General features: G+C 41.3%; 1 protein-coding gene across 1 annotated transcript; it reads left to right on the plus strand.

The window, feature by feature from the left end:
• The first annotated feature begins 7,790 nt into the window (after nt 1-7,790).
• Nucleotides 7,791-8,734, plus strand: LOC112810854 (taste receptor type 2 member 3-like). The gene is given in 3 exon segments (XM_025854722.2): nt 7,791-8,248; nt 8,250-8,492; nt 8,494-8,734. Coding segments are annotated over 3 exon segments (942 nt in total).
• The last annotated feature ends 17,165 nt before the right edge of the window (nt 8,735-25,899 follow it).

Here is a 25,899-nt window from a genome sequence, read left to right on the forward strand (position 1 = left end):
CTTATTTGTGCTTTGCAGTTAAACCTCATTCTTACTAATTCACACATTATTTATCTCCATATACACAGTGAATATATAACTCTAATTCTTTCTCTTTGAAGACCTTCTACTGCTAGCAGAAGTAAAATCTTACCTCTATTGTCACAGTCCTTCAGACTTTTAACCTATGTCATTCTAAATTTGGGGAGGGACTGGGACATACAATGTACATAAAACCTTAGCAATCAGCCTTAAAAAGAGTAAATAGAAGTACATAAATAATAATTTTTCATTAAATAAATATTGCTTAATTTTCCCTGAAGCCTCTAATGAGGACCCTTAATTAACAGTCCCTTGTTAAATAAAGTAGTGCTTAAGTTAAGAACAGAGGTACCACCCTTATGCTTCTCCTGGCAGTATAGCGGACTACATAATCTGGAGTGAGGAGGTGTCCCACTGCAAAATAACCAGATGCTAAGTATGACATAGTTTTTATCATATCCTTGGATATCTTAGTTTGGGCTTAACAAAATACCAGAGACTGGGTGATTTAAACAGCAGACATTTTGTTGCAATTCTGGAGGCTAGAAGTCCAAGATCAGGGTGCCAGCATGGTTGGTTTCTTGCGAGGGCTGTGTTCCTGGCTTGTAAGCGTCCACCATCTCGCTGTGTGCTCACATGACCTTCTATTTTTGCTGTCAGCGAGTGAGCGAGCACTTGGTGTCTATTATAAAGACACTAATCCTGTTGTGTCAGGGCCCCACCCTTATGACCTCATTTCACTTTATTATCCTAAAGGTCCTATCTCAAAATATAGTCACATTGGGGATTTAGGGTTTCTATATGTGAATTTTGAGTGGACACAGTTCAGTCTGTAGCATTGGGCTTGTAGGAAGAAAGGGACTTCCCCGAGTGATAAGTTCTAAACTAAGCTGAAACTAGAGCAGTAAGTAGGAAACACAATGAAGAAAGGGAGTTCCCTGATGACATGCTAATCTTGACATTGTGGTTTGCACATAAAAACAAAGGGTACATGTCAAAGATGTGGCTCAAAACACTTGGAATTAGAAGAGCATTTCTCTTCAACAGGAAAGGGTGTCTTATCACTACTTCTCTTTGACAACTTACTTGCACTGAGGCTTTAGCAAGCATAGTTGGGAAGGAAAGAAAAAATTATTAAGATGGAAAGGAAGAAAGTTACACATGCTGTGATTACATAGAAACCAGAAAAGAATCTGTAGATGAATAATTAAAAGTTGCTGGAAATAAGATCAGTATACAAAAGTCAATTGCGAACAACAGCAAAGATGCCATATGCAAGAGTGTCAGAAAATGAAAGGAGTCTTCCAAGTGTGTGGTCTCTATGGAGAACATAAAGCCTTATTGAAATATATTAAAAGACAACGTATTGGTAGACCATCTCCCCAAATTGATGTTACAGATCAAATAAAAATTCCCAGAAGTTTTTTTGGGCAACTGGACAAGTTGATTCTAAAAATGCATTGATAAGCAAAGGTCTAAGATCAGACGACAACTCCTAAAGACCAAGAATGAGATGGAGGACTTTGCCAGTTGGCAAGACTTTTTATTAAAGCTGTAGTGATAATAGAACTGTACTATGGATGCAGGAATAAACAGAACAATGGTATAGAATAGAGAACCCAGAAGCAGACCATGTGTAGGTGGACATGATAAACGATAAAAGTGGCATAGATCAGTGGGTATAGATTTTTTCAATGAGGTGTGCTAGGGAGATTTGTTATTCATACAGAAAAAAAATGAAATCAGATCTCTACCTTACAACTTATGCCAAGATCAGTTCTTGGTTATTTAAAGACTGACTTGTGAAAGGCAAAACGTTAAAAATTTTGGAAGAAAATATAAGACAGTGTCTGATCTGGTGGCATGGAAGTTTCTTTTTAAAACAAATGTCAAGATAGAAATGAGGGATACATTTCACTGTTAAAAATAACCTTTATTTATCGAAAGTCACCATAAAGAAAGCAAAATGACAAGTCACAAACTGGGAGAGAAGATATTTGCAATAGTATAACAAATACAATCTAGAATATATAAAGGATTACAAAGCAATAAAAATACAATCTAGAATATATGAAGGCCTACAAAGCAAAAAGGAAATAACTTAGAAAAATGGGCAAAGACATAGACGCTGTGAAATATAAATGATCCATTGATCTATGAAAAAGTGGTTGACTTCATTAATAATAAGGAAATGCAAACCAGAAACTGCAATGAGATTTCATTTTAAGCCCTCCACACTAGCAAATTTCAACACACTTGATAGAACAAAGTGTGAAGGAGGATGTTGTATACCAGTGGAAACTTATGCACTGCTGGGGAGAGTGTAAATTGGCACCACCTTTTGAGAAAACGTCTTGGCATTAACCAGTGATGTTGAAGTTTCATCTAGTTATTCCATCTTTAAGATACAGCCAATAGGAAGCTCTTGCCCATATGGCCTAAGAAACAGGTCCAAGAGTGTTCTTAGCAATAATGTAATAGTACAACCAACAACCCAAAGGAAACTACCCAAAGGTTCATCAACAGAGAATGGGTAAATGTTCACACGGTGGCATACAGAGGTGTAAATGAATTACAACTATTCCAGAAACAATTCTTAGAAACATAATATTGAGTAAGTATCAGTTAAAAAATGAATCTGAAACTTGAGCTAAAAACAAAAATCAAGCTTCCTTTAGAAAATTTGTTTATTTGGGGCATCTGGGTAGCTCAGTCCACTGTCTCCTGATTTTGGCTCAGGTCTTGATCTCTGGGTTGTGAGATGGAGCCCCACCTTGCCTTGGGCTCCACACTCAGTGGGGAGTCTGCTTGAGATTCTCTCTTTCTCCCTCTGCCTTCCCCCCACCATGTGCGTATTCTCTCTCTCAAATAAATCTTTTTTAAAAAAAAATTTGTTTATTCAGTATGTATTTATTGAGGTTTTGTTATGTGCTAGGGTCTGAGCCTAGGACCTGAGTGTTTAGTGAGTAAAACACTGAAAAGGGGCATTATTAATAATTACTTGGCATGTCAGGCTGAGCAGGGAGTCTGATGTGGGGCTTGATCCCAGGACACTGGGATCATGACTTGAGCCGAAGGCAGACGCTTAACTGACTGAGCCACCCAGGTGCCCCTGATCATTCTTTTAGTAGGAAATTTATATTACAATGAGAAAAGTTGTCTGGAAATAACCCCAGTTCAAACTAGGTTGTCTGGAGAACAAACTAGCTGGGAAAAGAGGGTTTCTTTCACTTCTCCCACCAGTAAGTGCTTACGTAAGCTCAGTTACCAGAGACCTGTTGACTCTTAATACCCATGTGAACTATAACATCCTGTGGGTTCCAAGGTCCCCAGGTATTGGTCATCTGGTCTCAGATAACTCCTGTAATAATTCAGATTTTCTGGCACATAAGACTGTTTCAGTACTGACGAAGTTGCTTTCACAAGTGAGAGCACTAGGGAGGGTGAGGCACTTCCATTGGCATACAGAAATGCACTACTCACTGAACAGTGCTCTGGTCCCCCTGTGTGTGTAATTATAGGAGGATGAAGGGGAGCCATGCTTTTATTTCTGTTGTTGATGTGAATTTTCTCTTACTCCAATAAAGCCTGTTCTTAACTCAGATCATGTGATATAAAATTTATCTTGAATCTTGGTGCATGCAAGAGGACATGCAGAAGAGATTCTTAGTATATAGTATAAGGAGTTTACATCTTGTAGTTGCACTGCAAGGCCATTGAAGTGTTTTAAGTACTGGAGTGATATGATCTAATGTGCATTTTAAGATCATTCTTGTGGCTATATGGAGAATCTGTTACAGAAAAAAAAGATTAGAAGTAGAGAATGAGTTAGGGGGCCACTGAGTAGTTCAGATGAGAGATCATGGTAACTTGGACCAGGATGAAGGCAGTGAAAATGGCAAGTTCAGGATATGTTTTGTGATTAAAATGGAGAAGTCATTGATAAGTTGATGTGGGGTTATAGGAAAGAGAGAATCAAGTTAATTCTTAGGCGGTGCTTGATTTGAGCAACTGGATGGATGATGTTGCCATTTGCTGAAATAGGGAAGATTGGGGGTAAGAGAGAGTTCTTTTAAAATGAGAATAAATTGAGAGTTTTATTTTGGACATGTTAAATTTGGGATGTCCGTGATAGAGCCAAGTAAAGAAGTTAGATAGGGAGGTGGATATGGGAGTATAGAGCTCAGAAGAGTGGTACAGCATGAAGGTGTGCATTTTGGACTTTTCAACAAAGGATGATTTAAAATAATGAAAATAATATGTATTAAAAACTTACTAGCAGGAGTTGCAATATGAAAATGGCATCACACGTTAAATGAGTTTCTTTTTCCTCTTGAAAATAACCCCAGAACCCCAAGGAGAATGCGAAACAGAGATGTGTCATATCTTTTTTGAAATTAGGAAACAACTAAAACTTCAAAAGTAGGTGGACTGTGTATCGTTCAGAGTCCAGTCAGGAAAGTGGGATCCAGGTTAGGTATTTCAGGTAGAGGGAATTTAATGGAAGGGATTGTTTACAAAAGTGTGGGAAGAGGAAAAGGGAGAAAGAAGGTACTGCCAGAGCAAAAAAGGAAGGGGTTATACCCAGAGAACAGAAACTGATAACATCCCTGGGCTGGAGCCTATGAGTATGCACCTGTTGCTGCATTGCTAGGGAAGTGATTTCAATGGTTTCTGGTGTGCTAAAGAGTCTTTACCTTGGCCAGGCTGGAAACACGGTATAGATGGTTTTATCCAGGTTCCTGGAGTCTGCAATCATCAGTCTTTCCCTAGTCAAAGGAATTGCCACCAAGTGACACCCTGTTGGAGTGAGAAGCAGGAGTTTTCTTTCTCCTTCCTGCTCATCTGCCAGTTTTCATATTGGCAGCTACCAACAGCAAAGCATCTGGAGAGGGTATCTGGGAAATGGTTTATAGAATCCCAAACCCCACAGTATAGAGCAGAGTATAGGCGGGGGTTATGGGTTTGAGGGAGAAAATAACTAGAATAGGCTATTGAAAGCTGTGGTGATCAAATTGAGGTTGGCGGTGGATTTGGGATTTGATTTTACCCTGTTGACAAGCTAGTGAGTTAGCCTGTTACTGTTTCGTGGAAGCTGGCAGAAAACATGAAACCTCTGGATCAGAGAAAGGTGATCATATTATTGGCAGCACAACAAGCAGCATGAACACCAGCATGATTGTATCAGTTCCCTTTGTCCCGAGAGTTCCTAGGGGCAATGCACAGGGCTGAGATGGATTTCATTATGGAGAGATACACTGAGCCTGGAGAACATGCAGCTTTTATAGCAAGCAGTAAACAAGCCTGCTCCTTGTCCTGGAGGGGCACATTACCTCCTCCTTTCTGGTTGCTCGCTTCACGAAATGGCCCCAGATAAGTTTCCGGGCCTTGGATACTTAGCACACTCAGCAAGGTGTGTGCAGGAGTAGAGAGATCCCGGAGGAATGTCCCTGTCCCCAGTGTCTGGTAGAAAAAGACTGGATAAACATTTTTGGGTAACATTATGACAGGATAGGGCCTGAAGCTGGTGTGTTAGCATGGTAGCTTGGTATTGAAAGCATCTGGAGAATAGACTCTTGTTCTGTTTTTGTAAAACAGTTTTATCAGTTTGGGGGATGGAACTGAAGGTGATCAATGAGGCCTGTATTTGTTTGGAGAGGGCCATAAGCTACGGTGTTCTGTAGTGGGGTTGTATGCAGTGTAAGACCAAGGTTGGTAAGATGCACACATCCAAATTAGCCATAGAGAATGTATACATGCATATATGGTTTGAGGGTGGGCCTTCGGGACTCTGATGAAATGCCTGCTTACTCAGACTTACAACTTGCCATTGTGCACTCTCCAGGTAAGGATTTTAAGGGACCCAGAAGCCTGCACCCACTTATCACTGTAGGTCAATCTCTCTGCTGTATATACCCGGCTATGCTGATTTCCTTCTGTATTCTGCAGATTAGTGAACCTCAGTTGATAGAAAGGGATATTATTTGTGACTTGTCTTGCTGTCAGTCTGAGTGTATGGCTGATGCTTTTCAACACAGTTATCATGCTAGTATCAGAGCAGGAATGATGCCAAGACCTGGAATGTGATGCCCAAGTCCCTGTGGAGAAAGTGCCAGAATAATGAAGTGGAGGAAGATGATAGTGCAGTGTCTTGTTAGTCTGCTGGCCTGTGTTTTGAGGTTTATTCTCTCAGCGCACTCTCTTTGGGGTCTCCCAACTGAAAAATCTCAGCGACTGTCAGGAGGTCCCTTCCACATAGCCCTCTGTTTCTCGGAGTGGTATGGCAATGTGGTGCCCCACTGTTCCGAGCCCTGGGGCACTGCGCTAGCTGTTTATGGTTTCCTCATCTTCTACTACCTTATTCTAATTCTGTAGCACAGAGTTCAGGAGCATTTGGCCAGGTTGTAAAGTTAGCCCTAGAAAGCTGAGGGTGATTAAGGAGGACTGTGTTTATGTCCGAGTATTCTTGGTAGTGCTCTGTAATCATACTGTATACCACATAATGCCAAGACTGATGAGGTTCACCTGGCTCCTTGGCATGTATCCAGCAGAGACTATGTATTGTTTGTGCAGATTTTTCATCCACTACTGTGTGAGGTCCTTTTCAGGGGACCTGAAAATATATCTCTCCATTATTTGGAAAGTGTTGCTAAACTCTCTGCTTTGTATCTTGATGGCATTGATTTCTCTCTCCATCCTTCAGATCAGTATTTTCAAACAGTACTTATCACAACTCATTCGTAGGTTGTAAAATGAAGTTTGTAATATGCAAGCAGCATTGGAAGAAATAGAACAGGATAGAAAATATCAGACTGCCACACATCTAGAAAAGGGAAATAATTGTTTTGTGAACCCTTTGTGTTCCCAGCAAAATATGTACATATAGGTGATATGTATAAAACCATATAAAAAGTATTACTGTTGGCCGTGGTCAAAATTTGTAAGGCACTGTTTTACATAAATAAGGCTTCTTTGGTTGAAGAGATTGTCTGTGTGTGATTTCTATCAGCCTGAACAACTGTTGACGTATTGATACAGTGGTCATGCACTCTGAAAATCTACAAGAGCTTATAGGCTATAATTCATTATTGTTATCGTTTAAATTCCCCAATAGTTAAGAATTTCTCATGATATGGCTCACTAGGGTAGAACCTGGAGCCCCCTCATGTAAGGCATACTCTAAGAGGCACACCTTTTAATTCTAACCCAGGACCAGTGGCACTGAACTTTCTCTGTTTCATGCACTTAAACCTCCCTCCAGAGTGACTTTGATAGTGCCTTCTGGTGGAATTCTGATCTCCCCCTTTCTGTGTGTGTCCCTGAGTTCTCCTCCCAGGAAGAAGACTTCTTACTCTTCAGAGTGATTCTGTATGACTCTTCTGGTCATGCACCTTTCTGTCCTGGGTGGCTCGGAACCCCCCTCCCTTCGGAATCGAGTGCAAATCCTCACCTTCTTTGTGAGTCAGATCTCTTCCTTCTTTGGTGACATTGAATACTACTCCATTTGCATTTTGGCAAAGAGCTACTGAGTTTAGACCATAAGTGGAATGTGACAGTCCATGCCATCTGTGAAGAGGACAGACTAATCGGAAAGATCCAGAGAGGGTTCACTAAACTGTGCTCTACAACAGACTAAATTGGGCAGAGACAAGAGACAGGTACAGTGAAGCAACAGGTAGAAGTGACAGATTCAGAGAGAGAAATTTCAAGTCAGCAAGGAGATTGCCCATCAACAGAAAGAACAAGGTCAGGTCTACCTGGTAGCTGACATGTCAGGGCTGGAGAAATGGATGTTCCTGGTTCTGTTTGCCACTGAGTTCATTCTGGGGATGCTGGGGAATGGTTTCATAGTATTGGTCAATGGCAGCAGCTGGTTCAAGAACAAGACAGTCTCTTTGTCTGACTTCATCGTCACTAACCTGGCTCTCTCCAGGATCGTTCTGCTGTGGATTCTCTTGGTTGATGGTGTTTTAATGGTGTTCTCTTCCAAAATACATGATGAAGGGATAGTGATGCAAATTATTGATATTTTCTGGACATTTACAAACCACCTGAGCATTTGGCTTGCCACCTGTCTCAGTGTCCTCTACTGCCTGAAAATTGCCAGTTTCTCCCCTCCTACATTCCTCTGGCTCAAGTGGAGAGTTTCCAGGGTGGTCGTACACATGATTTTGGGTGCCCTGTTCTTATCGTGTGTCAGTGCCATGTCTCTGATCCAGGAACTTAAGATCTGTTCTCAGTGGGATCAAAGGCACAGGGAATGTGACCGAGCACTTTAGAAAGAAAAGAAATGAATACAAAGTGATCCATGTTCTTGGGACTCTTTGGAACCTCCCTTCCCTAATTGTGTCTCTGGCCACCTACTTTCTGCTCATCCTTTCCCTGGGGAGACACGTGCAGCAGCTGCAGCAAGGCGGCATCAGCTGCAGAGATCCAAGCACTGAGGCCCACCAGAGAGCCATCAAAATCATCATCTTTCTTCTTTCTCTTCCTGCTTTACTTTCTGGCCTTTTTTATTACATCATCCAGTTATTTCATACCAGAATCTGAGATGGTTAATATAATCGGAGAAGTAGTTACAATGTTTTATACTGCTAGCCACTCATTCATTCTCATTCTGGGGAACAACAGGCTGAAGCAGACGTTTGTGGAGATGCTGTGGTGTGAGCCTGGCCATTGGAAGCCTGGATTCAAGGGACCTTTTGCCCCATAGAGTGACTGAGGGCACAGGTGGGAGCCTTGGAGTACCTTCGGTCTGGCTCAAGGCTAAGGGCTTTTCCTGACCCTTCCATGGCACCCGTCCTGTGACATCAGGAGGAGAGAGACACGACTGCATTGCCTTGGCCCACTGGGGACACGTCTCATGGCTTCTTTTTGTATGGTGGTTTTGGAGAGAGTGAAACAGTCTCTGGAAAATGTCAATATAGTAAGAACACTCACTGTATAGATAGATGTGGAGTTGTATTTTAATACCTATCAACGTGATGAGCTGATTCCTAGCTTTAACTTCAAGTTTATAGGGACAGTGATGAGCTGATGTAAACAAAACAGTGTATTGGGCCTGAGGGAAAGAGCAAAAGCTTTGCAGTTCCACAGACTTGGGCTTGAATTCTGGTTCTGTCCATTTCCAAGACTTTTGGCCTTTGGTGAGTTACTTTCATTTTCTCTCTGATCCTCTCTTCCCTCATCTTGAAATGCAGACGGTGACCCTGACTTCACAGGGTACTAGGGATTCAGGAGGCAGCATGTCCCAGCGTACTCTATAGAGCCCTCGCTCCATGAAGCTGGTATCTGACTGACAGTGAATTGTGCAGCAGGAGCAGTTCGCACAGGAGGTGAGTTTCCACACATCCACCGTGTGAGGACAAAAGCAGGGGAATGAGAATCGAGACCCTTGGCTATTAGGCTCCAGTCCAGGCTGGTGGTGGTCATTTTACTTCAGTAGTCCTGGCATTCCTTTATCATTTGGCTGAAGTAAATTGCCAAGTAATTTTTTATTTTTTAGATTGGGCAAAAGTCCAAGCAGTTTTTTAACCTAACCAAGATGCATATGAGCTTTGAAAACTTGAGAGTTTTATAAAAGAATAATATAAGCAGTTTTTATAAGTTCAATACATTTTCTTTTAATACAGTTACACAGGCATTGATTTATATCCTATCACTGAACAGTGTCAGGAAGTCAGTGAGAATGTTATTACTTACGATCATGAAGAATTCTCAGACTCATGAATGTATACAGTTAGGTCCCATGGCAAATCTGAATCCAGCTTTCTGTCGTTAACAGGCTGTCAGGTGTAGAGGGTTGTGGCTATGAATCTGGACCCTGAAAGCATATACCTGTGTTCTAGACCCAGCCCCTGTGAACTGGGTGACTCTGGGGAAGTTTTTTCTCTTCTATTTCACCTTCTTCATTTATAAAATGGGAATAGTAATAGTATGTTGTTGATAGGGTTGCTGGAAGGAGCGAGTGAGTTACCAGATGAAAAGTGCTTAGAGTCCCAGGTGGAGTAAACAATAACTATTATTGCTGTTATTATTGTTATTTTGTGGAATGAGTGATATTTTGACATAGCATTAAGGATTACCATACTACTTGGCATTTGGTCATATGTAACCAGAAATTAATTTGGGGATTGTTCTGGGATTTATGTATTCATTTCTAAAGTTACAGGAATAAATGTCTTTTGGTCTGCACTGTTTGTTTTCAAATTGATACTTGCTTCTTGAAGCTGCTGCATCAAAGACTAATGATGTACTATATGTTGGCTAATTGAACATAATAAAAAAAGGAAAATTCCTAATTCTGACATAAAATTCTCTTTCAGAAAGGTATCTGTTGAAACTTAAAATAATTGTTTAATATTCATTCATAATTCACTACAATATAGGGATTCTGAAATGGGTACTTTTGTAATTAGTAAAAATCTGTGCTGCTTTCCAGCACAGGGAAGTGTAACTATGGAAATCCATGCTGTTTTGATTGGCACCTGCTTTCTTAACCCAGATGCCCACTCTTGAATTCGTTGTCACCCACTCTTGAACACTTGCTTCTACTTTCTGTCACTTGGACGACTTCTCTGCTTAGCTCTGACCTTCTGGTTCTTTGGTCCTTAAGCTGACTTCCTGATTCTGCCTTCTATTTTAGGTGTGGGGGTTTTTCTCTCTTTTAATTGAATGTAAGATTCAATTCTCTCTTTTAATTGAATGTAACATTTTACTGGAGGCTTTGGCTTAGCTGCTTTTTGGTTCTTGGTGTCTTTGGCTAACTTCTGAAGAATCCCTCCCTTCTGTTCCCACTGTGGCTCCATTAAATCCTACCCTGACCTAACAGATTCAGATACGGTGCAGTGAACAGGCTGAAGTTAGGACTGTTAGTCACTTCACTGGAGTGTGGATGGAAACAGAATTCTGAGTGGGAGTGTGTTGATGTAGTCCAGTTGGCTGAGTGCACAGTTACCTTCCCTGAGAGTAGAGGAAATCAGATTCATATGTGTGGTATCCCCAGCTGCTCAGAGAAGTTTGGAGGTGGCTTCTGGAAAATATCGGACTCTATTATATGACATCAGTCACATGTGGACTGCCATTAATCAAAGTTAGGGGTGAGAGTGGGGACATGAGTCTGGGTAGTGGGTGAGTTGCTGAGGAAAGGAGTCTCTCATCTGTTGCTAGAGGCACGATGCCGGGAAGTTTTGGCTATTTTGGAGAGGATCTGGTCTTCTAAATAGAGGGGGAATACTTAATCTGCCAACTCTTTTTTTTTTTTTAAAGATTTTATTTATTTATTTGAGAGAGGGAAAGAGAGAAAGTATGAGCAGGGGGAGGGGCAGTGGGAGAGGGAGAAGCAGGCTCCCTGCTGAGCAGGGAGCCCTACGACAACATGAAGCTCAATCCTAGGACCCCAGAATCATGACCTGGGCTGAAGACAGAGGCTTAACTGACTGAGCCACCCAGGCACCCCCTGGCAGCTCTTCAATGAGTCCCCAGTACCTGGGGAAGAATTACCTAATACCTCAGGCCCTGTTTTGAGAAACCCTGAGAGGCCATCTTGTTTGTTTTGTTTTACTTCAGTGAATTAGTTTTAGTTACTAAAATCCCTTAAGACTCTCAAATCTAGTTGTTTCATGAACAAGGACCAGAGCATGGCTTTCCCCCACTATGAGCAGGTTCCTTGGGTCAAAGTATGAGGATGAGAATTGTCCATGCATTTGGAGTACAATTGCCTGCCAGAGCTTGTGTTCCCAAGGCCACCACTCTCAAACATATGTGTTCTTCAGTGCATCGCGGGTATATTGCTTTTGGTGTATTAACACGTGAATCAACAGCAACTTATGACAATAGCTCATGAGACCTTCCAATTTTCCATCAGAGGCCCCTACTTCTCATTTTTAGTGTTCTCTGAACTCTTGGGCCGAGTTCACAGATCCTGATCCTTAATGAGATTGAGCTGTAGTTTGGGTGTAGAAGGATCATAAATGAAAATAAATAAACAACAAAACTAAAAAAAAGAAACCCAAAATACATTCCAACATTTCTAAACTAAAGTTTCAGTGCCTTTTGCCTTAAATAATGCCCCTGATATTTACCAAGTTGATGAACAGAGCTGTCTAGGTCTTAGAGTTGTATTTGTGATTTTCTTGCCTTGAGATAGGTGGAAGACAAAGTCTGATATTCTGTTGATATTCTGCAAAAAGTTTTGTTTTAAGAAAGCAAAAATGACCTCAAAAACTCCCAACAACTGCTGATGACATTGTATGTTATTTTCTGGTGTTTCTACATTTTGCTGGGCTAGAAAAATGTATACTATAGGGACTAAGAGCGTTATTTCTGGAGCCTAACACATTGGATTCAAATCCTGACCTCATCACTTAATAGGTGCATGATCTTTGGCAAGTTGCTAAACCTCCTTGGACTTCAGTTCCCTTCGCTATAAAATAGGTAATTTTATAAAACACCTCATAGGATTGGTGTGTGGATTAAGGAAGACAATGTATGTAAAGTATTTTAGCAACTAAAGCTTAGTAACTACACAACAAATATCAGCTACTAGCATTTTAGCTTATCAGGGGTTGAGCCCGGAGAATGTGCCTCATGGAGCTCTAGTCTCATGACGGTGTTGCTGGTGGTATAAGAGGACACGGTCTAAGCGAAAGCCTGCTCCTTCTGGTCCGCAGGGGATGGTGGGAGCGGGAAGACGGAGACCGAAAAGGGATTGCAAGGAGGGCAGGTGCGAGTCCAGATTTCCCCTCTCTTTGAGGACTGCTTAAAAGCACCCACTCAGGCCTGAATGGAGGCGGGCCAAGCAGCAACCAAGGAACAAGGACCTCTCCCTGGAAGCCAGAGGAGACAAGGACACTGAGGGAGAGAGGGCATGGCCTTTCTCTGACACCACGAGGTAGCATTAATCTCCGTCCTTCTCTCCGTACACCCAGACCCTAATTAAAGGGGAGAAGCATGGCAGGGGGGATGATGTCTCAGATTTTAATTTTTAAATCTAAAGAGCCTGAAAATTTTTCTGAAGACATTCGTTATCTCATTGGATTAAACACTTACCCCCAACCAGCAGGTAGGGTCTCAGGAGAAAAACTGTATTACCTTTAGACAAAATTAAGAACTTTATTTTTTTCTCTGCACATATGAGTTTGCCAAGTGAATACATTTTGTCGATCTCCCTATAATGAAATTGTCAGTGCGAGTTGGTGGAGCCGGCCAAATGACCAGAGCAGCATTTCTAGGTTAACTCTGAAAAATATTTTTTCAGAAGCTCATGAGTGGAGTTTCTCTGTGTGTTCTGTCTAGCCTTGCTACCCATCTGTTGCTAAATAGGGTACTCGTGGCCAGAGAGGGAAATTTCTGAACTTTTTTTGGTTGCTCGGGGTTGTACCCTTATGGCCCATCTAGCAGATCTCTTTGAGAAAGGGATGGGTTCCAGCTAGCTGCCAGATGCTGCTATAATATTCTAGGCATAAATAAATTTCTCACACCATTTTGATTCTCGCTCATCTGATTCCAGTTCATTCGTTTATACTGCAGACATTTATCTGACAGTCACTTTGCACCAAGCACCATATTAGATACCAGTTGCTCTCCTCAAAAATATCACACTTAGTGGGCAATAAAGACATGCAAACAACTATTTCATCTCTGCATCACTGAAACAAATGCTTCAAATATGATGAAGGGTTCTGGCCCCAGTGATCTCTGTCTCTAGTCTCCTTTTGTGACAGCCACAACCGTGCACTGCTCTGTTCTGCTGCTGGGATCCACCACTGCATGGCCATACTTCCTGCAGGCTGCTCTCAGCCAGGGCTGGAGCCCCGTGGAGTGCCAAGACAGGTCTAGTCCTCTGAGACAGGAGGCTCAAGGGCCCCTCCTTAACCTCCCCCCACACTCTGTTTTTCCTTCACATAGCACCAGAAACACTGAGCTCTGTTTTTTCGTCCATCTCTCCACTATTCTGTGTGTGTGTGTGTGTGTTTAAAGATTTATTTATTTATTTGAGAGAGAGAAAGAGCATGAGTGGGAGGCACAGAAGGAAAGGGAGAGAGAATCCCAAGCGGACTCTGTGATGAGTGCAAGAGCCAGACGCAGGGCTCCATCTCACGACCTTGAGATCACGATCTGAGCCAAAAGCAAGAGTTGGACCCTTAACCGATTGTGCCACCCAGGTGCCCCATTTCTGTGTGTTTTTTGAAGGCAGGATGTGCTGTGTGTGATTCTTCTGTTTTCTCAGCACCTAACACAGTGCCTGGCTGATGGTGACAGTTTATTGAACGAACGAACCAATGAGGGCAACAGTGGAAAGAGCTCAGCCTCAGAGAGACCTTACACCTTAGCCACTGATTTTCTGTGCTATCTTGCAGCCACTTACCCTCTCTCATCTTCATTCTCCTCACCTCTAAATAGGGATAACCATATCTTCCTTCCAGAACTGTTTTAAGGATTAACGGAGTTTTAAGATGCCTGGTGCAGTGCTGGGAACAGAGTAAGCACTAAAAACAGCCCAAGAAGTGGAAGTTTCCTTCTTTCTTCCTCCTGAGCAACATTAGTACTCTGTTGAAAACAGCTCACAGTTTGTAATTCCCCTTTATTCATGACTGCTCTCATTCTTCAAAGCCTTCATCAAATAAGCTAAATCATCCTTTTGCTTTGACTGTTTGCCCTAAAGTTTTCCTGACAGATCTGCCAGATGAATCTAGAGTTTGGACTCATGACTACAGTGCACCCACCACCAGTGGGTCTTCTTGGGCTTCAGTAAATAGTAAGACTTAACAAGGCTATCTTAGGCCTCTGGCACCGGTCTACTCAGGTGGATATGGTTCAGGCACCTAGCTTATGAGCAGGGCAGCATCAGGTCTTCCTCTTTTGCAGAGTCCTGGCTGCGGCCATAGAGCTGAGATGCTAGGAGAAGATCCTAACTGATCCACAGTTGTGTAGGGACTGTCCTAAAAAGATTCATGTCCCTAAGGTGCCAATTTCTCTTCTAAATAATTTCATAGACATAGCTGCCAAGGTTGAGTCAAAGGACACCCACATCAGGGGCACCTGGGTGGCTCAGTCGGTTAAACATCTGCCTTCGGCTCAGGTCATGATCCCACGGTCCTGGGTTGGAGTCCCATATCAGGCTCCCTGCTCAGCGGAGAGTCTGCTTCTCCCTCTCCCACTGCCCTTCCCCCTGCTCATGCTCTCTCTCTCTCTCTCTCAAATAAATAAATAAAAATCTTTAAAAATAAAAAATAAAATAAAAAAATGACACACACATATCAGAGGAGTCACCACACTCAAGGAAGCCCAAAGCAGGGAGTAGCCATATGATATTTATATTTAGTTGAAGGTAAAGTTCTTGTGCAGAGGGAAAAAGGGTTTTGTTAATGCTTTTCCTATACTGGCGTTTTCGGAAATAACATCTGACAGAACCTGTGTGGTCACTGGTGACTCTAGCCAACATGATCACATCTTAATTATAGTGCCTCCTGCTACTGAACCCAACAACCTTGTATATCACATTTCAAATGAGGTCTCTTGCTGGCCAGTATGGGGTTCCCCCACCCCTTTTGGAACATTTAATTCTTAGATCTTACTCCGTATTATTTATTCTGTTTAAATGTGATATTCATAATATTTTAACTTAATTACTTTAACGCAGTAATCTATTTTATAAATAATTAAGTGGAAATATGTGCTATGATATAATCTTCCCTTGCAGTGCCTTGCTTGTTCACTCTGTGTTTACCTGGTTAACTGATGTGGGCATACTTCTGTCATGTGCCTCTTAGTTTTATACAAATGCTTTTGTAAGCCACTGGCTCCAGCTCAGGGAATCCCTCCAGGCTTGCTTTCCTGTCACCTGTCTTAAAGGACCTCATGAATGTACACTCTCTTCTGGACCTGGTGGTCTTTATATCATATCTTAGCTTCTGTTCATCTATTCTATTCTTTTATTCGTCTCTTTGTATTTCTGTTCCCGTACAAAGTAACAGGACTTTGTATACTTTATTTTGATGCTAGTTTGGTAACCTATATGTGGCTGCATCGAGGTTTGCGCCTTGGGTCCCCCCAACTGCTAGAGTAGATAAGAGATGCCATACTCTTGCGTTCACTTATAGTCTTCGATAATATAATTTGCCTCTTACTGTGCCCTTTCCTGTCTGAGAAATTACAGAGGAATCAGGCAATGAGATGCAAAACTATAGCTAAAGCATTACTGTGGATTTGGAATCAGAGTACTTTGATTTGCAGCTAAATGCCTAAGAAGAAATAGCCCCATGTGATCTAAGCATAAACTCACGTCTATAAAGGAAACACATGAAATGGCTGATATTTTTTCCAAGCACAGCATATCACAGCAAATGATTATAGCACAAATGTATGTGATGGGTGAGGGAATGCAAAGTAAAGGAATCATCCTGATAGATGGAATTAATTGAGAAAAGGCTTTCTTGAGGAAGTGTGAAGTCCTTGAACTTGGTCTTTTTGTAACTGTCAATCACTGTGTGTGCTCAGGGATGAAACGGTAACGTTGGCACGGCCAGATGAGAGATGGAGAAAATAGGGCTGCAACATATCAACAGGTTACAGGGGAGAGAGAAGCTGGATTTCAGTAATCTACGGTTGTGTGGATGAGGTTGGGTGGGTAGGAGTGAAGCCTGGGAATTCCCACCATCTTCTGGGGTTGCTCTGAAGAAAAGCTTCATTCCCTGTGAAACAGGGACAGAGACATTGCTGGACTGGAGTTCTGTCACTTGGATTTGAAGTCCTTGGAGCCTTCCATAACTCTTCCCTCCAGCTGTCCTTCTCTTGGCAGAGAGGACTCCCAGGTTCACTGGGGCCATTTTAATCAGGCATTTCTAAGGAAAACAGGATATGAATGAAGAAATAGTAATGCAATCATGGGAAGATTTGCATCTCAGGAAAAGCAGCTGGCTTCTAGACCATTAATGGATCATTTGCCACACTGGAGACAATTAGAAAAGGAATGTCCTTCCTGGCTGGGTCCTGGCGCCTACTTGCGCATCTCAGTATTTCTCCTGTTACCAGTGTCCGAACCATGGCTGCAAAGTTCTTAGTGAGGAAAGATGCTTCAGATATTCTTTTTCCCTGCCATTATTGTCTCAGCAGTTTTGAGTTTTGCAGGACTCATTGTGAATCTGTTTATCGCAGTGGTTAATTATCAGACTTGGCTCAAAATCCCCAGAATCTCCTCTTCTAATAGGATCCTCTTCAGCTTGGGCATCACCAGATTTCTTATGCTGGGACTGTTTCACTCAACATCGTCTACTTCTTCATCTCTCCAAATGTGGAAAGGTCAGTGCACTTATCTACTTTTTTCCTGTTGTGTTGGATGTTTTTGGACTCTTAATAGTCTCTGGCTTGTCACCTTGCTCAATGCCTTGTACTGCGTCAAGATTATGACGTCCAACATGCAATATAAGCAATATCCTGCACCTCCCTATATTCTCTGCCTATTCAGGAAAGGGAGGGATGTTTAAAACTCTTTGTTAAGAAGAGGAACTCTCTGGAAATGAAGGGTGGGGTCAGGGCAGTGTCTTGTATGAAGTACACAGTGTGGTAGCTATAGCTTGAGCACATTGCCATTTAACTTTATTTTTTAATTTTTTAAAAATTTTTAAAATTTTATTTTATTTTATTTTATTATGTTATGTTAGTCACCATACATTACATCGTTAGTTTTTGATGTAGTGATCCATGATTCATTGTTTGCATATAGCACCCAGTGCTCCATGCAATATGTGCCCTCCTTAATACCCTTCATCGGGCTAACCCATCCCCCCACCCCCTCCCCTCTAAAACTGTCAGTTTGTTTCTCAGAGCTCATAGTCTCTCATGGTTCGTCTCCCCCTCGGATTCCCCCCCCTTCATTTTTCCCTTCCTGCTAAAGCCCAATATTGTCTGAGCTACATTTTCACATGCAGTTTTATTGGTTCCTTACAACTTCATAGAAAATGTTGGTATTACCCATCATACAGATGAAAAAATTGAGGTACAAACAGGTATTATAAATGGCTCATAAACTAGGAAAAGGTGGATCCAAGGCTCCAATTTGTCTTCTGATTCTAAAATCCAGTTTTTTTTAACTATATCACAAGGTATGTGGAAAGACTGTGACAGTGTAGGATCATGCCCAGTTATAAAGCTTTATATTCTAAGACAAGAAGAAAATATTCAAGGGGCACCTGGGTGGCTCAGTTAAGTGTCTGCCTTTGGCTCTGGTCATGACCTCTGGGTCCTGGGATCAAGCCCTGCATTGGCTCCGTGCTCAGCAGGAAGTCTGCCTCTCCTTCTCCCTCACACACTCCTGTGCTCATGCTCTCTCTCTCTCAAATAAATAAACAAAATCTTAAAAAAAAAAGAAAATATTCAAAAGGGTGTCAGAAGCACTGTATGTCCAGCCTGAAAAACCCACCCCAGGCTGCTAATATATACATATATAGACACACACACACGTGTGTGTGTGTGTGTGTGTGTGTGTGTGTGTATGTGTACATGCACCTATGTATATGTATATATAATTGATATTTTATAATATTAATGTATAATATAATATTTTATGGGTGGATGTATAAAAATCTTATAGGTGCTTAATTTCCTTAGGTGAAATAAATGTCATTATATCATGTAGATAGATAGTGGGCTTTTAACCCTGAAATTTAGGTGAGATGTGTGTGTGTGTGTATGTATGTGTGTATATCAATTTTAAATTTTTATTATTTTATGTTTTCATCATGGTAAGTGTTCTCTTTAATTGCCATCACCTATTTCGCCCATCCTCCCCACCCACCTCCCCTCTGGTAACCATCAGTTTGTTCTCTCTAGTTAAGAGTCTATTGGTTTGTCTTGGTTTTGTCTCCCTCTCTTTTTTTCCCTTTGCTCATCTGTTTTGTTTCTTAAATTCCACATATGCATGAAATCGTATGGTATTTGTCTTTCTCTGATTTATTTCACTTAGTATTATACTCTCTAGATCCGGCCATGTTGTTGCAAATGGCAAGATTTCATTTTTTATGGCTGAATAATATTCCATTGTATATATATACTACATCTTCTTTATCCATTCATATATTGATGGACAATTGGGCTGCTTCTGTAGCTTGACTCTTGTAAATAATGCTGCAATAAACATGGGGGTGCATGTGTACCCTTGAATTAGTGTTTTGGTATTTTTTTGGGTTAGTACCTAGTAGTGGAATTACTGGGTCACATGGTAATTCAATCTTTAGTTTTTTGAGGAACCTCCGTACTGTTTTCCACAGTAGCTGCACCAGTTTGCATTCCCACCAACAGTGCATGAGGATTCCTTTTTCTCCACATCCTTGCCAACACTTGTTGTTTCTTGTGTTTTTGATTTTAGCCATTCTGTCAGGTGTGAGGTTATATCTCATGGTAATTTTGATTTGCATTTCCCTGATGATGAGTGATATTGAGGATCTTTTCATGTGTCTGTTGGCCATCTGGATGTCTTTGGAGAAATGTCTGTTCATGTCTTCTGCCCATTTTTTAATTGGATTATTTGTTTTTTGGTTGTTGAGTTTTTTTTAATTTTTAAAAATTTTATTATGTTATGTTAGTCACCATACATTACATCATTAGTTTTTGATGTAGTGTTCCATGACTCATTGTTTGAGTATAACACCCAGTGCTCCATGCAATACGTGCCCTCCTTAATACCCATCACCAGGCCAACCCATCCCCCCACCTCCCTCCCCTCTAAAACCCTCAGTTTGTTTCTCAGAGTCCATAGTTCATCTCCCCCTCCAATTTCTGCCCCCATTCATTTTACCCTTCTTACTATCTTCTTTTTTTTTTAAACATATAATGTATTATTTGTTTCAGAGGTACAGGTCTGTGATTCATCAGTCTTATACAATTCACAGCACTCACCATTGCACATACCCTCCCCAATGTCCATCACCCAGCCACCCCATCCCTCCCACCCCCACCACTCCAGCAACCCTCAGTTTGTTTCCTGAGATAAGGAGTCTCTTATGGTTTGTCTCCCTCTCTGGTTTCATCTTGTTTCATTTTTTCCTCCCTTCCCCTATGGTCCTCTGTCTTGTTTCTCAAATTCCTCATATCAGTGAGATCATATGATACTTGTCTTTCCTTGATTAACTTGTTTCGCTTAGCATAATACCCTCTAGTTCCATCCACATTGTTGCAAGTGGCAAGATTTCATTTTTTTGATGGCTGCATAATATTCCATTGTATATACACCACATCTTTATCCATTCATCTGTCAGTGGACATCTTGGCTCTTTCCACAGTTTGGCTATTGTGGACATTGCTGCTATAAACATTGGGGTGCACATACCCCTTCGAATCCCTACATTTGTATCTTTGGGGTAAATACCCAGTAGTGCAATTGCTGGGTCATAGGGTAGCTCTATTTTCAACTTTTTGAGCCACCTCCGTACTGTTTTCCATAGTGGCTGCACCAGCCTGCATTCCCACCAACAGTGTAGGAGGGTTCCCCTTTCTCCGCATCCCCGCCAACATCTGTCGTTTCCTGACTTGTTCATTTTAGCCATTCTGACTGGTGTGAGGTGGTATCTCATTGAGGTTTTGATTTGGATTTCCCTGATGCCAAGCGATGTTGAGCACTTTTTCATGTGTCTGTTGGCCATTTGGATGTCTTCTTTGCAGAAATGTCTGTTCATATCTTCTGCCCATTTCTTGATTGGATCATTTGTTCTTTGGGTGTTGAGTTTGATAAGTTTTTTATAGATTTTGGATACTAGCCCTTTATCTGATATGTCATTTGCAAATATCTTCTCCCATTCTGTCGGTTGTCTTTTGGTGTTGACTGTTTCCTTTGCTGTGCAGAAGCTTTTTATCTTGATGAAATCCCAATAGTTCATTTTTGCCCTTGCTTCCCTTGCCTTTGGCGATGTTTCTAGAAGAAGTTGCTGCAGCTGAGGTCGAAGAGGTTGCTGCCTGTGTTTGTTCTCCTTTAGGATTTTGAGGGACTCCTGTCTCACATTTAGGTCTTCCAACCATTTTGAGTATTTTTATGTGTGGTGTAAGGAAATGGTCCAGTTTCATTCTTCTGCATCTGGTTGTCCAATTTTCCCAACACCATTTGTTGAAGAGACTGTCTTTTTTTTCCATTGGACATTCTTTCCTGCTTTGTCAAAGATTAGTTGACCATAGAGTTGAGGGTCCATTTCTGGGCTCTCTATTCTGTTCCACTGATCGATGTGTCTGTTTTTGTGCCTGTACTATACTGTTTTGTTGATCACAGCTTTGTAATAGAGCTTGAAGTCTGGAATTGTGATGCCACCAGCTTTGCTTTTCTTTTTCAACATTCCTCTGGCTATTTGGGTCTTTTCTGGTTGCATACAAATTTTAGGATTATTTGTTCCATTTCTTTGAAAAAAATGGTATTTTGATAGGGGTTGCATTAAATGTGTAGATGCTCTAGGTAGCATTGACATCTTCACAATATTTGTTCTTCCAATCCATGAGCATGGAACATTTTTCCATTTCTTTGTGTCTTCCTCAATTTCTTTCATGAGTATTTTTATAGTTTTCTGAGTACAGATTCTTTGCCTCTTTGGTTAAATTTATTCCTAGGTATCTTATGGTTTTGGGTGCAATTGTAAATGGGATCGACTCCTCAATTTCTCTTTCTCCTGTCTTGTTGTTGGTGTATAGGAATGCCACTGATTTTTGTGCATTGATTTTATATCCTGCCACTTTACTGAATTCCTGTATGAGTTCTAGCAGTTATGGGGTGGAGTCTTTTGGGTTTTCCACATACAGTATCATATCATCTGCAAAGAGTGAGAGTTTGACTTCTTTGCTGATTCGGATGCCTTTGATTTCTTTTTGTTGTCTTTTTGGTGCTGTGACTAGGGCTTCTAGTACTATGTTGAATAGCAGTGGTGAGAGTGGACATCCCTGCCGCGTTCCTGACCTTAGGGGGAAAGCTCTCAGCTTTTCCCCATTGAAAATGATATTCGCTGTGGGTTTTTCATAGACGGCTTTTATGATATTGAGGTATGTACCCTCTATCCCTATACTCTGGAGAGTTTTGATCAGGAAAGGATGCTGTACTTTGTCAAATGCTTTTTCTGCATCTACTGAGAGGATCATATGGTTCTTGTTCTTTCTTGTATTAATGTATTGTATCACATTGATTGATTTGTAGATGTTGAAACAACCTTGCAGCCCAGGGATAAATCCCACTTGGTTGTGGTGAATAATCCTTTTAATGTACTGTTGGATCCTATTGGGTAGTATTTTGGTGAGAATTTTTGCATCCACATTCATCAAGGATATTGGTCTGTAATTCTCCTTTTTGATGGGGTCTTTGTCTGGTTTTGGGATCAAGGTAATGGTGGCCTCATAAAATGAGTTTGGAAGTTTTCCTTCCATTTCTATTTTTTGGAATAGTTTCGGAAGAAGAGGTATTAATTCTTCTTCTTCTTTTTTTTAAAGATTTTATTTATTTATTTGACAGAGAGGGAGATAACAAGAGAGGGAACACAAGCAGGGGGAGTGAGAGAGGAAGAAGCAGGCTTCATGCTGAGCTGGGAGCCCGATGTGGGACTTGATCCCAGGACCCTGGGATCATGACCCGAACCGAAAGCAGATGCTTAATGACTGAGCCACCCAGGCGCCCCTGAGGTATTAATTCTTCTTTAAATGTTTGGTAGAATTCCCCTGGGAAGCCATCTGGCCCTGGGCTTTTGTTTCTTGGGAGATTTTTGATTACTGCTTCAATTTCCTTAGTGGTTATAGGTCTGTTCAGGTTTTCTGTTTCCTCCTGGTTCAGTTTTGGTAGTTGATACACCTCTAGGAATGCATCCATTTCTTCCAGATTATCTAATTTGCTGGCATAGAGTTGCTCATAATATGTTCTTATAATTGTTTGTATTTGTTTGGTGTCAGTTGTGATCTCTCCTCTTTCATTCATGATTTTGTTGATTTGGGTCATTTCTCTTTTCTTTTTGATAAGTCTGGCCAGGGGTTTATCAGTCTTGTTAATTCTTTCAGAGAACCAGCTCCTAGTCTCGTTGATCTGTTCTACTGTTCTTTTGGTGTCTATTTCATTGATTTCTGCTCTGATCTTTATTATTTCTCTTCTCCTGCTGGGTTTAGAGACGCCTTAAATTTAAATAGGAATTGTGAAGACTCACTATATACAGACCTCAAAGAATTTTTCAGTAGGAGCTAAAATCAGAGATCATGTGAGAAGCCATAAAACTTCTTATGTTATCTAAATAGGGGCTTTTTGCCATATGTGAGGAAAGAAGCAAGTTTAAGTATCTAGAAACATCTGTGTTTTTAGAAATGTAGTTATAGAAAAACATAAAGGAAATGGCACAGGCTTTGTAGTCAATTGGACAACGTTTGTATCCTTAATCTGCTTTTTATTATCTGTATGGTCTTGGACAAGTTACTAGATATCTTTTTTTCAGAAACCTCAAGTAAGTGGGGAATATAGCTTGAGAAGAAGAGATCTAAGAAAAAAACGAGAATTGGGTGACCTCACTGGGCCCTGTTTAAAACTGTATTCTTATTTTGGAGTAAACCTTTTTTTTATTTATTTTTTAAATTTTTAAATTTTTTTTTATCTTTTTAAAGATTTTATTTATTTATTTGAGAGAGAGAAAGAGAGAGAGAGAGCATGAGAGGGGGGAGGGTCAGAGGGAGAAGCAGACTCCCCGCTGAGCAGGGAGTCCGATGTGGGACTCGATCCCGGGACTCCAGGATCATGACCTGAGCTGAAGGCAGTTGCTTAATCAACTGAGCCACCCAGGCGCCCTATTTTGGAGTAAACTTGCCTCTCTGTCCAAGGTAGAACGCAAACTAAAACCTTTTTGGGGTTTTAGGGGCTTGAGATCAGTGAAATAACGTTAGTGAAGACCAGCTGGCACCTCCTTCAAGAAGAGAACACAGTACAACCTTGGATGTAGGAGCCAGGAATGGAGGGAGGAGCAGAGGGAAAGCGATCTGTGAGCTGCAGCTTGGCGCTCAGGGAAGTCTTGATGGTTCATAGTCTTGATAGTTTAGTCCCAGAACCCATGCTGCCTCTGGTCACTGGGCTGGGAAACTCCCTCTAATTAATGGGATTGAAAAAAATTGGTAGAAAAAACCCTGCACTGAGGAGTTGATTGTATAGTGATTGATTTGATTTGTCTTTGTGTAAGTCATAGGCTGTGGGGGGAGAGGAAATACTTTGCCTGGGATAATGTTGCCTTTGCCTTCAACACTTGAAGGCTTGCCTTCAGCTCGAGGAATATTTTATTTTATTTTATATTTAGAGAGAGAGAGAGAGAGCAGGGTGGGGAGGGAGAGGGAGAGAGAGAATCTCAAGCAGGCTCCATGCCCAGTGGAGCCCAACTCGGGCTTGATCTCATGACCCTGAGATCATGACCCAAACCGAAATCAAGAATTGGACGCCAGAGCAACTGAGCCACCCAGGTGCCCCTTGAGGAATTTTTTTAATGGATCTAATTTTGTAAAGTTTGGGTCTTGACCAGGTTGCTAACTTAAAAGACAGAGGGCATTGGGCTTTTCTTTACATTTTCTTCTGACATTCCTTTTACTCATATTTGCATTTCACAGGGTCAAAAGGCAGAAGATGTATTTAGAAATATTTTGGGAGTAGGGTAGGGTGGGTGGGAGATCTCTAGGAGGTTTGGATGCCATTCTGATGAGTTTAGAGTTTATTTTCCGGGCAATTGACAGCCATTATGGAAAGCAGTTCTTTTAGGGAATGTGTTTTGAAAGTTGTATTAGTTTTCTATGGCTGCTGTAATAAATTACCACAAATGCCTTAAACTGATGGCAAATTTATTATGTTAACAGCACCATAGGTCAGAAGTTTGACAAATTTCAATGGGCTAAAATCAAGGTGTTGTCCAGGTTGTGTTTCTTATTGGGGAGAATCTATTTCCTTGCCCATTTTGGTTGTTGTCAGAATTCAGTTCCTTGCAATTATAGCACTAAAGTTCCCTGTTCTTTGCTAGTTGGAAGCTGAGTTTCATTCTCAGTTTCTTTTTTTTTTTCTAGAGACTACTCGTATTTTTTGCCCTGTAATCCCCTTCTTCCATCTTTAAAACCTGCAGTAGCCAGTCAAGTCCTTCTCATTCTTTGAATCTCTACTACCTCTTCTGTTGTCACGTCTCTCTGGCCAAATATTGTCTTCCTCTTCTACTTTTAAGGGCCCAGGTGATTACACTGGTCCCACCCACATAATCCAGGATAATCTTCCCATCCCAAGATGCATAAACATAATCACAACTGCAAAGCTGCCTTTTTCATGTAAAATAACCTATTTATGGGTTCTGGGGACTAGGGTATGGACATTTTTAGGAAGCCATTATTCTGCCTAACACAAAAGTCTCTGAAGTATAGACTGTATTTTAAAATTAGGATATAGAAAATATTGTCCAAGGATAGTGTGTGGTTCTTTCCTCAGTCTACATCTGCTAGGAGATTACTTTACCCCTCCTTGTCCTGTATTCCTCAATGTCTTGGATCCAGAATTTCTTTATCATTTCCAGATTTGAGACACCTGGAGTTCTCAGTTCTCAAGTTCTATACCAAGTTCTCAACCAGAGGACTGGTACCCACTTTCTTGACTTTGTTAATCCCATGGTCTGTGGCTAAGCCCAGTTTTTTGCCCTTCCTTCACTTCCTCTCAGCCATATCTGCCTCTGGAATCTTCTACTGCCCTGAGGTTTTACTCTCTTTGGATCTAGATGAGTTTTTTACCTTGTTCTGGAGTTGCTAGGCTTCCTCTTGGACTTGATTTATGGTGGGTGACCCTGTCCCGAAGTTCTGTTTTTTACTTCTTACCCATTTCCTAGCTGTCTCCCAGCAGCATGCTGCAGTCAGCGCAGCAGTGAGAGA

This window comes from Callorhinus ursinus, unplaced genomic scaffold, assembly GCF_003265705.2.
Source record: "Callorhinus ursinus isolate GAN/ISIS: 27379988/994484 unplaced genomic scaffold, GSC_fseal_2.0 scaffold12, whole genome shotgun sequence".
Lineage (NCBI taxonomy): Eukaryota > Metazoa > Chordata > Mammalia > Carnivora > Otariidae > Callorhinus > Callorhinus ursinus.